General features: G+C 55.5%; 1 protein-coding gene across 1 annotated transcript; it reads left to right on the top strand.

Annotated features, from left to right (window-relative positions):
* The first annotated feature begins 202 nt into the window (after positions 1 to 202).
* Positions 203 to 13,887, top strand: PFKM (phosphofructokinase, muscle). The gene is made up of 23 exons (XM_084281101.1): positions 203 to 350; positions 1,716 to 1,814; positions 2,471 to 2,544; positions 2,666 to 2,743; positions 3,002 to 3,191; positions 4,587 to 4,752; positions 4,879 to 4,923; positions 5,029 to 5,137; positions 5,229 to 5,324; positions 5,442 to 5,534; positions 5,624 to 5,749; positions 9,070 to 9,134; positions 9,237 to 9,300; positions 9,401 to 9,547; positions 9,829 to 9,899; positions 10,009 to 10,096; positions 10,187 to 10,339; positions 10,447 to 10,611; positions 10,716 to 10,777; positions 11,634 to 11,745; positions 11,842 to 11,941; positions 12,059 to 12,164; positions 13,399 to 13,887. Exons 1-23 carry the CDS (start codon positions 224 to 226, stop codon positions 13,544 to 13,546), a joined length of 2,484 nt encoding a protein of 827 aa, XP_084137227.1. The 5' UTR covers positions 203 to 223; the 3' UTR covers positions 13,547 to 13,887.
* Positions 13,888 to 14,301: the final 414 nt, after the last annotated feature.

Genomic DNA, 14,301 nt, shown 5'->3' with positions numbered 1-14,301 from the left:
GTCCCGTTACAGTCAGTCCCGTTACAGCCGATCCCATTACAGCCGGTCCCATTACAGCCGGTCCCGTTACAGCAGATCCCATTACAGCCAGTCCCGTTACAGCCGGTCCCATGACAGGCAGCTGATCCCGACAGCTGATCCCATTACAGCCAATCCCATCACAGCTGATCCTGTCACAGCTGATCCCGTTACAGCCGGTCCCGTCACAGCCGCCGGGCCGCGGATGTCGGCTGTCCCCGAGCTGTCCCCTGAGGCCTCCCGGTTCCTGGTCTCGGCCCTGCTCTCCCTCGGCGCCCTCGTCCTCTTCCTCACCTTCCTCCCGCCCGCCCCGAGGGGGAGGCACCCGCCAGGTCAGTGCCCACTGCAGCCAGTAAGGACAGGAGGCTGGAACCAGTAGGGAATACGGACTGGAACCAGTAAGGACAGGAGGCTGGAACCAGTAGGGAATACAGACTGGAACCAGTAAGGACAGGAGGCTGGAACCAGTAGGGAATACGGACTGGAACCAGTAAGGACAGGAGGCTGGAACCAGTAGGGAATACAGACTGGAACCAGTAAGAAACACAGACTGGAACCAGTAATTAATACAGACTGGTGCTAGAAGGGCAGACTGGAACCTATAGGGAATACAGACTGGAACCAGTAAGGAGGGAATACTGGAACCAGTAAGGAGGGAATACTGGAACCAGTAGGGAATACAGACTGGAACCAGTAAGGAGGGCACAATACCAGTAAGGAATACGGACTGGACCCAGTAATTAATACAGACTGGTGCCAGGAGAGAGGGCAGGCTGGAACCAGTAGGGAATACAGACTGGAACCAGTAAGGAATATGGACTGGACCCAGTAATTAATACAGACTGGTGCCAGGAGAGAGGGCAGGCTGGAACCAGTAGGGAATACAGACTGGAACCAGTAAGGAGGGCACAATACCAGTAAGGAATACAGACTGGACCCAGTAATTAATACAGACTGGTGCCAGGAGAGAGGGCAGGCTAGAACCAGTAGGGAATACAGACTGGCACCAGTAAGGAACGCAGACTGGACCCAGTAAGGAGGGCCCAATACCAGTAAGGAATGCAGACTGGAATCAGTAAGAAACACAGACTGGAACCAGTAATGAATCCAAACTGGTGCCAGGAGAGAGGGAAGACTGGACCCAGTAACGGATCCAAACTGGTGCCAGGAGAGAGGGCAGGCTGGAACCAGTAAGAAACGCAGACTGGACCCAGTAACAGATCCAAACTGGTGCCAGGAGAGAGGGCAGACTGGAACCAGTAAGAAACGCAGACTGGACCCAGTAACGGATCCAAACTGGTGCCAGGAGAGAGGGCAGGCTGGAACCAGTAAGAAATGCAGACTGGACCCAGTAATGGATCCAAACTGGTGCCAGGAGAGAGGGCAGGCTAGAACCAGTGGGGAAAACAGACTGGACCCAGTAAGGAGGGAAGACTGGCACCAGTAAGGAATGCAGACTGGCACCAGTAAGACAGTGCCCCCCCCCCCAATGCCAGGGAGGGGACAACAACAACCCCCCCTCCCCTTCCCCCCCTCAGCGGGGCCGTCCCTCCCCCAGGGCCCATTTAGGGGCCGGTAGGTGACGGGTGACAGGTGACGGGTGACAGGTCCCAGCCCGAGGGTGCCACCGTGACCAGGAGGGGGACACATCACCGTGCAGCCACCCCTCAAATTTGCCCAATTTCCCTCTTTTTCAGCCCAAAAGATGGCGCAGGTACCACCAGGACACCAGCACACCGAGAGCCTGGGCAGCGGCAAAGCCATCGCTGTCCTCACCTCCGGGGGGGACGCCCAGGGTAAGGGACACCCCCAGGGGGGACCCCCCCAAAAATAACCCCCCCATGAGGGTCGAGGTGTGTTTTGGGGAGAAACCAGCTGGAAACGGGACGGTGGTGGCTGGATCATGGGTGGGGGTTGAGGTTCTCAGCGGGTTTGGGGGGTGGTTGAGGTGCTTAAGGGGTATCAGGGGTGACTTTGGGGTGAGGGGGGCTGTGGGGAAGAGCTGAGGGGAGTTTTGGGGTGCAGGGGTGGGGGTCAGGGTGTATGGACCCCATGCCAAAATTGGGGGGGGGTTAAAGGGATGGAGGCAGCACTGGAGGAGGGTTGGAGTTGCCCAAAACCGTGGGGATTCAGCCCAAAGCTGGTTCTCTATGCAAGTGGCTGCACAAAAGGGGGGGGTACCCCAGGTTTTTTTTTGGGGGGGGGGGGGGGGGCCCAACCCATAGGGTCTCACCCATGAGGGTCTCACTTGGGTCGTGTTGTCCCCCCGCCCGGTGTCACGCGGCGGCACCACTAAAGGTCAACGGGGCAAAAATAACCCAGCAGCTGTAGGGAAGGAGGGGGGGAACTGGGGGGGTTTGGGGGTGCCGAGCCCTGGCGCTGCCCAAAGATTGGAGGGGGGGGGGGGCAGGATGGGTTTTGGGGTTCCCTGGGGTGACACTCTCCACCCCAGGGATGAACGCTGCCGTCCGGGCTGTGGTGCGTGTGGGTATCTACACCGGCGCCAAGGTGTACTTTGTGCATGAGGTGAGTGCTGAAACCCCCCCCAAAATGCTCTCAGCTCCTCCCCCACCCCTCAAATTTTGGGTCCATTAGGTTGGGGGTGTCCATATATGTCACCCCCACCCCCCCCACTTTAATCTTCCAGGGCTACCAGGGACTGGTGGATGGAGGGGACAACATCAAGGAGGCCACGTGGGAGAGCGTCTCCATGATGCTGCAGTTGGTGAGGGGTGGCTGAGCCCGGCCAGCTTGTTGCACTGATGGTGGGGGCTGGGTTGGGGGGGGGGAAACACACTCAAGAAGGGGGGGGGGGGGTGTTGGTGTAACCCTACTCCGGCGGTGCCGGGGTCAAGCCTGAAAATAACCCGAAACCGGAGCCGGGATGATGGTGATGGGGGAAGGGAGGAGGAAGAGGGAGGGGGTGTTATGGTGGAGGGGGGGGTGGGGATGGATACTCAGCACCCATGTGGGGGTCCCACAGGGGGGTACTGTGATCGGGAGCGCCCGGTGCCAGGACTTTAGGACGCGGGAGGGGCGCCTGAAAGCAGCCAGGAACCTGGTGAAACGTGGCATCACCAACCTGTGCGTCATCGGCGGTGACGGCAGCCTGACCGGCGCTGACACCTTCCGGGCTGAGTGGAGCAGCCTCCTGGCTGAACTGGTCAAAGTGGGTAAGTGGGTGATCCCCCCACCCGCCCCCTTCCCCAAGCTGGGACCCCCCCTCCCAGTGCTTCTTCTATGAGGGGAAAAAGGGAGGGGAGGGAGAGGGGGTGTCTAGCAAAACTGGGGGGGGTTGGACTCAAATTAGGGGCTGTTGTAACCAAAATTGGGGTAGTTGGACCCAAATGGAGGTGGTTGTGCCCGAATTAGAGCGGTTGTACCCAAAATTGGGGCAGTTGTACCCAAAATTAGGGTGGTTGTGCCCAAATTAGGGGCTGTTGTAACCAAAATTGGGGTAGTTGGACCTAAATTGAGGTGGTTGTGCCCAAAATGAGGGTGGTTGTACCCAAAATTGGGGCAGTTGTACCCAAATCAGGGGCTGTTGTACCCAAATTAAGGTGGTTGTACCCGAAGAAGGGGCATTTGTATGCAAAATTAGGGTGGTTGTAATCAAATTAGGGGTGGTTGTAACCAAAATTAGAGTGGATGTACCCAAATTAGGGGCTGTCGTATCCAATTTAGGGGTGGTTGTATCCAAATTAGGGCATTTGTACCCAAATTAGAGCAGTTGTGCCCAAAATTAGGGTGGTTGTACCCAAATTAGGGGTGGTTGTACCCAAAATTGGGGTGGTTGTAAGCAAATTAAGGTGGTTGTACCCAAATTAGGGGCTGTTGTAACCGAAATTGGGGTGGTTGTACCCAAATTAAGGTGGTTGTGCCCAAAATTAGGGTGGTTGTACCCAAAATTGGGGCAGTTGTACCTAAAATGAGGGTGATTGTACCCAAAATTGGGGCATTTGTACCCAAATTAGAGCAGTTTTACCCAAAAATTGGACTGTTGTACCCAAATTCAGGCAGTTGTAACCAAAATTGGGGTGGTGCTGCCCAAAACTAGGGTGGTTGTGCCTAAACTAGGGGTGGTTGTACCCCAAATTAGGGCAGTTGTACCCAAATTAGGGCTGTTTGTACCCAAATTAGGGGCATTTGTACCCAAAATTCTTGCGGTTGTACCCAAATTAGGGGTCGTGGTGCCAAAATTAGGGGTAGTTGTACCCAAATTAGGGCAGTTGTACCCAAATTAGGGGTGTTTGTACCCAAAATTGAGGTGGTTGTACCCAAAATTGAGGTGGTTTTACCCAAATTAGGGGTGGTTGTATCCAAAATTAGGGTGGTTGTAACCAAAATTGGGGTGGCTGTACCCAAATTAGGGGTGGTTGTGCCCAAAATTAGGGTGGTTGCAAGCAAAATTGGGGTGTTTTTACCCAAATTAGGGCAGTTGTACCCAAATTAGGATGGTTGTCCCAAAAACTGGAGTGGTTGTACCCCAAATTAGGGGCGGTTCGTCCCCGTGGGGTTGTTTTGGGGTGAATGCAGAGAAGAAAAGGGGGTGTCCCACCCTGCAACAGGGGGGATCACGGCGGAGGAGGCGAAGAAGTCGAGTCACCTGAACATCGTGGGCATGGTGGGCTCCATCGACAACGACTTCTGCGGCACCGACATGACCATCGGCACCGACTCGGCGCTGCACCGCATCATGGAGATCGTGGATGCCATCACCACCACGGCCCAGAGGTGATGGGGAAACACCCCCACACCCCCATATCCTCCACACTGTGGAGGGGACACACACACACACACATACACCCCAACCCTGGTGTCCTGGTCTTTGCCATGGGGTGAAACTCCTGCTCCCCACAGCCACCAACGGACCTTCGTGCTGGAAGTGATGGGTCGGCACTGCGGGTACGGCGCTGGCACCGGCATCCAGGAACAAAACAGGGGGGGAACCCCTGTTTCCCCCCCCCCCTCAAACAAGCCCTAAAATGCCTCTTTTTACCCCACTCTCAGGTACCTGGCGCTCATCACCGCCCTGGCGTGCGGCGCCGACTGGGTCTTCATCCCCGAGTCCCCTCCTGAGGATGACTGGGAAGACCACCTGTGCCGGCGCCTAACCGAGGTAGGATGGGCTCCAACGGGGCTCCAACAGGCTCTGAGTCCCCATCCTGTCCCCTTTGTCACCTCCCTTGTGTCCTTCCTCCCCCTCAAAGACCCGTGTGGGCGGCTCGAGGTTGAACATCATCATCGTGGCGGAAGGCGCCATCGACAAGCACGGCAAGGCCATCACCTCCGACGACATCAAATCCGTGAGCGGGGAGGCGCTGGAGGGTGGGGGGATGTTACAACCCCCCTTTTTAGGACACCCCACCCCTCTCCTGACCCTGCCAAGGGGTTGGATCCAGGTGCATCCCTGTTTCCTGTAGCTGGTGGTGAAGCGTTTGGGATACGACACCCGTGTCACCATCCTGGGCCACGTCCAGCGCGGTGGGACGCCCTCTGCCTTTGACCGCATCCTGGTGGGTGGCTGTATCCCACCCCCCTCCAAGGGAAAAAGGGGGTTTGGGAGTGAGTAGGGGGGTAACATCCCCATCCCTGTTCCCTCCAGGGCAGCAGGATGGGTGTTGAAGCCGTCATGGCGCTGCTGGAGGGGACCCCTGACACCCCCGCCTGTGTCGTCAGCCTCTCGGGCAACCAAGCCGTGCGGCTGCCGCTGATGGAGTGTGTGCAGGTGGTGAGTAGGGGGGCTGAACCCTGCTGGAGAGACACAAACCCACCCAAAAAGATGCAAACCCACCCAAAATTATGCAAAAACTCACCCAGCATGATACAAACCCTCCCAAAATGATGCTAACCCACCCAAAATGATGCAAAAACCCACTCAAAATGATGTAAAACCCCACCCAGCATGACACAAACCCACCCAAAATGATCAAAAAACCCAGCCAGCATGATGCAGACCCATCTAACACAACTCAAACCCACCCAAAAAGACACAAACCCACCCAAAATGATCCAAAACCCACCCAGAATGATGCAAACCCACCCAAAATGATGCAAAAACCCACCCAAAAAGATGCAAACCCACCCAAAAAGATGCAAACCCACCCAAAAAGATGCAAACCTACCCAAAATGATGCAAACCCACCCAAAACGATACAAAAACTCACCCAGCATGATGCAAACCCACCCAAAATGATGCCAAAACCCACCCGAAATGATGCAAAAGCCCACTCAAAATGATGCAAAACCCCACCCAGCATGACACAAACCCACCCAAAATGATCAAAAAACCCAACCAGCATGATGCAGACCCACCTAACACAACTCAAACCCACCCAAAAAGACACAAACCCACCCAAAATGATCCAAAACCCCACCCAGAATGATGCAAACCCACCCAAAATGATCCATAAACCCACCCAACACAATGCAAACCCACCCAAAATAATGGAAACCCACCCAAAACAATGCAAAAACTCACCCAGCATGATGCAAACCCACTCGAAATGATGCAAAAACCCCACCCAGCATGACACAAACCCACCCAAAATGATCAAAAAAGCCAACCAGCATGATGCAGACCCACCTAACACAACTCAAACCCATCCAAAAAGACACAAACCCACCCAAAATGATCCAAAACCCCACCCAGAATGATGCAAACCCACCCAAAATGATCCATAAACCCACCCAGCACGATGCAAACCCACCCAAAAAGACCCAAAACCCCACCCAGAATGATGCAAACCCACCCAAAATGATCCATAAACCCACCCAACACAATGCAAACCCACCCAGCATGATGCAAACCCACCCAAAATGATGCCAAAACCCACCCGAAATGATGCAAAAGCCCACTCAAAATGATGCAAAACCCCACCCAGCATGACACAAACCCACCCAAAATGATCAAATAACCCAGCCAGCATGATGCAGACCCACCTAACACAACTCAAACCCACCCAAAAAGACACAAACCCACCCAAAATGATCCAAAACCCACCCAGAATGATGCAAACCCACCCAAAATGATCCATAAACCCACCCAACACAATGCAAACCCACCCAAAATAATGGAAACCCACCCAAATCAACGCAAAAACTCACTCAGCATGATGCAAACCCACTCAAAATGATGCAAAAACCCGACCCAGCATGACACAAACCCACCCAAAATGATCAAAAAACCCAACCAGCATGATGCAGACCCACATAACACAACTCAAACCCACCCAAAAAGACACAAACCCACCCAAAATGATCCAAAACCCCACCCAGAATGATGCAAACCCACCCAAAATGATCCATAAACCCACCCAACACAATGCAAACCCACCCAAAAAGATGCAAACCCACCCAAAATGATGCAAACCCACCCAAAACGATACAAAAACTCACCCAGCATGATGCAAACCCACCCAAAATGATCCAAAAACCCACCCAAAATGATGCAAACCCACCAAAAATGATGCAAAAACCCACCCAACACAATGCAAACCCACCCAAAATAATGGAAACCCACCCAAAACAACGCAAAAACTCACCCAGCATGATGCAAACCCACTCGAAATGATGCAAAAACCCCACCCAGCATGACACAAACCCACCCAAAATGATCAAAAAACCCAACCAGCATGATGCAGACCCACCTAACACAACTCAAACCCACCCAAAAAGACACAAACCCACCCAAAATGATCCAAAACCCCACCCAGAATGATGCAAACCCACCCAAAATGATCCATAAACCCACCCAACACAATGCAAACCCACCCAAAAAGATGCAAACCCACCCAAAAAGACGCAAACCCACCCAAAATGATCCAAAACCCCACCCAGAATGATGCAAACCCACCCAAAATGATCCATAAACCCACCCAACACAATGCAAACCCACCCAAAAAGATGCAAACCCACCCAAAATGATGCAAACCCACCCAAAATGATACAAAAACTCACCCAGCATGACACAAACCCACCCAAAATGATGCCAAAACCCACCCGAAATGATGCAAAAGCCCACTCAAAATGATGCAAAACCCCACCCAGCATGACACAAACCCACCCAAAATGATCAAATAACCCAGCCAGCATGATGCAGACCCACCTAACACAACTCAAACCCACCCAAAAAGACACAAACCCACCCAAAATGATGCAAAAACCCACCCAAAATGATGCAAACCCACCCAAAATGATGCAAACCCACCCAAAATGATGCAAAAACCGACCCAACACAATGCAAACCCACCCAAAATAATGGAAACCCACCCAAAACAACACAAAAACTCACCCAGCATGATGCAAACCCACTCGAAATGATGCAAAAACCCCACCCAGCATGACACAAACCCACCCAAAATGATCAAATAACCCAGCCAGCATGATGCAGACCCACCTAACACAACTCAAACCCACCCAAAAAGACACAAACCCACCCAAAATGATGCAAAAACCCACCCAGCACGATGCAAACCCACCCAAAAAGATGCAATCCCACACAAAATGATGGAAACCCACCCAAAATGATGCAAAAACTCACCCAGCACGATGCAAACCCACCCAAAATGATGCCAAAACCCACCCAAAATGATGCAAAAACCCACCCAAGATGATCCAAAAACCCACCCAGCATGACACAAACCCACCCAAAATGATCAAAAAACCCCACCCAGCATGATGCAGACCCACCTAACACAACTCAAACCCATCCAAAAAGACACAAACCCACCCAAAATGATCCAAAACCCCACCCAGAATGATGCAAACCCATCTAACACAACTCAAACCCATCCAAAAAGACACAAATCCACCCAAAATGATCCAACCCCACCCAGCATGATGCAAACTCACTCAACACGACGCAAAAACCCACCCAACGTGATGCAAACCCACCCAAAACGATGCAAAAACCCACCCAAAACGACACAAACCCACCCAAAATGATCCAAAAACCCACCCAGCATGATGCAAACCCACCCAGTGCCATCCAAACCCCCCTGTCTGTGGTACCAACACCCCCCACCCTTCCTTTCCCTCTCCTCCCCACAGACCAAAGACGTGACCACAGCCATGAACGAGGGCCGCTTCGACGACGCCCTGAAGCTGAGGGGCCGGTGAGCATCTGCACCCCATCTTTTGGCTGATGGGGGGGGGGGTGTCCCCAAACTCTGGCAACCCCCAGAGCTCCCCCTACACCCCCAATTCACCCTTCACAGGAGCTTCCAGAACAACTGGAACGTGTACAAGCTGCTGGCGCACATCCGCCCGCCCTCCACCAAGGTAAAGCAGCGGGGAGGGGGTGATGGGGACCTCCCCCCCCCTCAAAGCCCACTGAGTTCATCCCCTTCCCCCCCAAAATCTGTCTCCTGCCTCCCCACAGAGTGGCTACACCCTGGCTGTGCTCAACGTGGGTGCTCCAGCCGCCGGCATGAACGCGGCTGTGAGATCCACCGTCCGCATCGGGCTGATCCACGGCCACCGGATGCTGGCGGTACATGATGGCTTTGAAGGGCTGGCCTATGGGAAGGTGAGACCCCTGGGATAAAGGGAGGGGCACCCCGAGATGTGGAGGGTACCCCAAGATGCAGGGGGCACACCCCAAGAGGTGGGGGGCAACCCAAGATGGGGATGCTCAACCTCCTTCCTAATCCCAGTTGGGGTACGGCGCACCCTGCTGTTGCCCCCCAGTTTAGGGGAAGGCAGTGGGTTACCCCAATATGGTTGTGGGGAAGCTGGCGCACCCCAAAAATCCTTCTCCTACCCTTCTGCACCCCCCCTTCCCCACCAACTTGCTGCTTTCCTCCCAAGGTGGAAGAAATCAGCTGGGACAGAGTCGGCGGCTGGACTGGGCTGGGAGGATCCAAACTGGGGACAAAGAGGTAACGCTTCTCCCAAGGGTGGGGGGGGGAGATCCCCTTGAAAAGGGGGGGTCCCAGTTGCAGCCCCCCACCCCAGGAAGGCTAAGACAAGGATATTTCACCCTCCCAGGACTCTTCCCAAGAAATACTTTGAGGAAATCAGCGCCAACATCAGCAACTTCGGCATCCACGGCCTGATCATCATCGGCGGCTTCGAGGTGAGCGGGAAGGGGTGGTGGGATACTGGGGTCAGGGGGAGGTTCCCAGTACCTCCCCAGTGCCAACAGGCTGTGCCACGCTGCCCTCAGGCTTTCACAGGCAGCCTGGAGCTGATGGAAGGGAGAGCAAAGTACGAGGAGCTCTGCATCCCCCTCTGCGTCATCCCCGCCACCGTCTCCAACAACGTCCCCGGCTCCGACTTCAGCATCGGCGCCGACACCGCGCTCAACACCATCACCACGGTACAGCCCTCCCTACCATCCCCAGCCACGCCTCTAGTTAACCCTTCCCCCACCCCAAATCTCCTTCCTTCACCCCAATTCTCCCTCCTCCTCCTCCTCCTCCTCAGACCTGTGACCGCATCAAGCAGTCGGCGGCCGGCACCAAGCGCCGCGTCTTCATCATCGAGACCATGGGCGGCTTCTGCGGTTACTTGGCCACCATGGCTGGGCTGGCAGCCGGTGCTGATGCTGCCTACATCTATGAGGAGCACTTCAACATCCATGATCTGCAGGTTGGGGACCCCCCCCACACCCCCCATTTCTTCATACCTCATAGCCAGGGCCGTGTTTATTCCCATCTCTGAGCTCCTCAAGCTCCATCTCCTGATCCACGTAGGTCAATGTGGAGCATCTGACAGAGAAGATGAAGACGACGGTGAAGAGGGGGCTGGTGCTGAGGTAGGACCCTGGTGTGAAGAGGCTGGATCCATGGGATGAGCCCAGTGGGATGAGGTTTAACAAGGCCAAGGGCAGAGTGCTGCACATGGGACAGAACAACCCCCAGCAGCTACAGGCTGGGGGAGACTGGCTGGAGAAGGACCTGGGGGTGTTGGGTGACTGACCATGAGCCAGCAGTGAGCCCAGGAAGGCCAAGGGCATCCTGGCTTGTGTCACCACAGCGTGGCCAGTAGGGCTGGGGAGGGGATTGTGCCCCTGGACTGGGCACTGGGGAGGCTGCACCTCCAGTGCTGGGTCCAGTTCTGGGCTCCTCAGCATCAGAAGGACATTGGGGTGCTGGGGTGAGTCCAGAGAAGGGCAACCAGGCTGGGGAAGGGGCTGGAGGGTGAATCCTCTGAGGAGCGGCTGAAGGAGCTGGGGGTGTTGAGCCTGGAGAAGAGGAGGCTGAGGGGAGACCTTCTCCCCACCTCCCCTGCCCTGCCAGGAGGGTGCAGAGAGGTGGGCGATGGTCTCTGCAGCCAGGGGACAGGAGATGGGACAAGGGGCAATGGGCTCAAGCTGCCCCAGGGCAGGGGCAGAGCAGATGGGAGGGGAAAGTTCTTCCCTGGGAGAGTTGTGGGGCTGGGGAACAGGGGCTGAGTCCCCACCCCTGGGTGTGTTTAACAGACAGGCAGATGAGGTCCTCAGGGATCTGGTTTAGCACAGGATGGGATTGGTTGGACTTGATGATCTTCAAGGTCTTTTCCAACCTGGTGATTCTGTGGAATGGATGGGGGGGTGGGGGGGTGGTGCAGCTGAGACCTGTCACACTCATATCACCCCCTCCCTGAGCCCCCTCTCTCCTTGCCTGGAGCAGGAACGAGCGTTGTAACGAGAACTACACCACCGACTTCATCTACAACCTCTACTCAGAGGAAGGGAAGGGCATCTTTGACTGCAGGAAGAACGTGCTGGGCCACATGCAGCAGGTATGGACACATGTCCCAGCTATGGGAAGGGGCTACAGGTTGGGAGACCCTCACCCAGGGCTTCTCCTTGCTCACCCTGTCCTTCTTCCCACACAGGGTGGCACCCCAACCCCCTTTGATAGGAACTTTGGCACCAAAATGGGTGCTAAAGCTGTGGCTTGGATCACTGGGAAGATCAAGGAGTGCTCCCGGCACGGTGGGTGCCACACCAGGGGTTACTTAGGGAGGGGGTTTCCCAAAAGCAAAGGGCTCCCCTGGAGATTTTGGGAGGGGGGGAAAGGGGATCTGAACCACTCCCCACCTGCCCTGGCAGGTCGTATCTTCGCCAACACGGCCGACTCAGCCTGTCTGCTGGGGATGAGGAAGCGCAGCCTCGTCTTCCAGCCCATCACCGAGCTCAGGGAGCAGACTGACTTCGAGTAGGTGCCCCCTAAACCCTCCCCAAACCCCAAAACCTCCTTCCTCTCCCCTTCCCCCATCCCTAAACCACTTCCCAACCCCAAAACCTCCTTCCTCTCCCCTTCCCCCCAACCCTAAACCCTCCCCAAACCCCAAAACCTCCTTCCTCTCCCCTTCCCCCCAACCCTAAACCCTCCCCAAACCCCAAAACCTCCTTCCTCTCCCCTTCCCCCATCCCTAAACCACTTCCCAACCCCAAAACCTCCTTCCTCTCCCCTTCCCCCCAACCCTAAACCCTCCCCAAACCCTAAAACCTCCTTCCTCTCCCCTTCCCCCCATCCCTAAACCACTTCCCAACTCCAAAACCTCCTTCCTCTCCCCTTCCCCCCATCCCTAAACCACTTCCCAACCCTAAAACCTCCTTCCTCTCCCCTTCCCCCCATCCCTAAACCACTTCCCAACCCTAAAACCTCCTTCCTCTCCCCTTCCCCCATCCCTAAACCACTTCCCAACCCTAAAACCTCCTTCCTCTCCCCTTCCCCCCATCCCTAAACCACTTCCCAACCCTAAAACCTCCTTCCTCTCCCCTTCCCCCATCCCTAAACCACTTCCCAACCCCAAAACCTCCTTCCTCTCCCCTTCTGCCCATCCCTAAACCACTTCCCAACCCCAAAACCTCCTTCCTCTCCCCTTCCCCCCATCCCTAAACCCTCCCCAAACCCTAAAACCTCCTTCCTCTCCCCTTCCCCCCCATCCCTAAACCACTTCCCAACCCCAAAACCTCCTTCCTCTCCCCTTCCCCCCAACCCTAAACCCTCCCCAAACCCCAAAACCTCCTTCCTCTCCCCTTCCCCCCATCCCTAAACCACTTCCCAACCCCAAAACCTCCTTCCTCTCCCCTTCCCCCCATCCCTAAACCACTTCCCAACCCTAAAACCTCCTTCCTCTCCCCTTCCCCTCATCCCTAAACCACTTCCCAACCCTAAAACCTCCTTCCTCTCCCCTTCCCCCATCCCTAAACCACTTCCCAACCCCAAAACCTCCTTCCTCTCCCCTTCTGCCCATCCCTAAACCACTTCCCAACCCCAAACCCTCCTTCCTCTCCCCTTCCCCCCATCCCTAAACCACTTCCCAACCCCAAGAAAGCCAAACACAACAGGTTGGAACCACTCCTGAGGACACCACAGCGTGGTGGTGTTCTCCAGAACCACCATCCCACCCTCTCCCCATCTCTCTGTCTCCCCTCACCCTCAGGCACCGCCTCCCAAAGGAGCAGTGGTGGCTGAAGCTCAGACCCATCCTAAAAATCCTGGCCAAGTACAGCATCGAGCTGGACACCTCAGAGAAAGCCCACCTGGAGCACGTCACACGCAAGAGGATCTCCCTGGAGTCCAACATCTAAGCCAAAAACGGGTTCTCCCCCCCCACATACACCCCAGAGCACGTTCCCATGTCCCCTGCTGTAGCTCACACCCTTCAAAGAGCAGTTTTTCCCCACCCCAGCCCAAAGCAGAGGGTAAATTTGGGGTTGGTTTAGGTGTTTTCAAAGCTTTTGGAAAGAGAAGAAGAGGTTGGTTCCCCCCACACCCCACACCCCCCCAAGCATCGTGGTGCTGAGCTCAGAGTGATGAGCTGAGAGGAAACAGGCCAGACAGAATCCCCCCCCTTCCAGGGCAGTGTTTTGGTGTGGAAAAGAAGGGGAAAAGTGGGAATGAAGATGCTTCAATAAACTGGAATCGCTCACTTGGGGTGGGAAACGCACCCCACGCTCTGTGCTCATCCCTTGGGAAGGCAAATACGGCTCCCCCAGTCCTGAACCAGCTTCCCCAGTCCCAAACTGGCTCCCCCAGGCCCCAAACAGGCTCCCTGAGTCCCAACCTGGTTCCTTCAGGCCCGACCTGGCTCCTCCTGTCCCCATCCTGCTCCCCCAGGCTCTGACCTGGCTCCCCCAGTGCCCGGCCTGGCTCCCCCAGTCCCAACACAGCTCCCCCAGTCCCAAACCTGGCTCCCCCAGTCCCAACACAGCTCCCCCAGTCCCAAACCTGGCTCCCCCAGTCCCAAAACCTGGCTCCCCCAGTCCCAACACAGCTCCCCCAGTCCCCAGCCCAGCTCCCCCAGTCCCAAAACCTGGCTCCCCCAGTCCCAAAACCTGGCTCC

Source organism: Gallinula chloropus (genome assembly GCF_964237585.1).
Source record: "Gallinula chloropus genome assembly, contig: HAP1_SCAFFOLD_391, whole genome shotgun sequence".
Taxonomy (NCBI): Eukaryota; Metazoa; Chordata; class Aves; order Gruiformes; family Rallidae; genus Gallinula; species Gallinula chloropus.
Note: the sequence above shows the minus strand (reverse complement) of the source record. Positions and strands in the feature narration are given on the sequence as shown.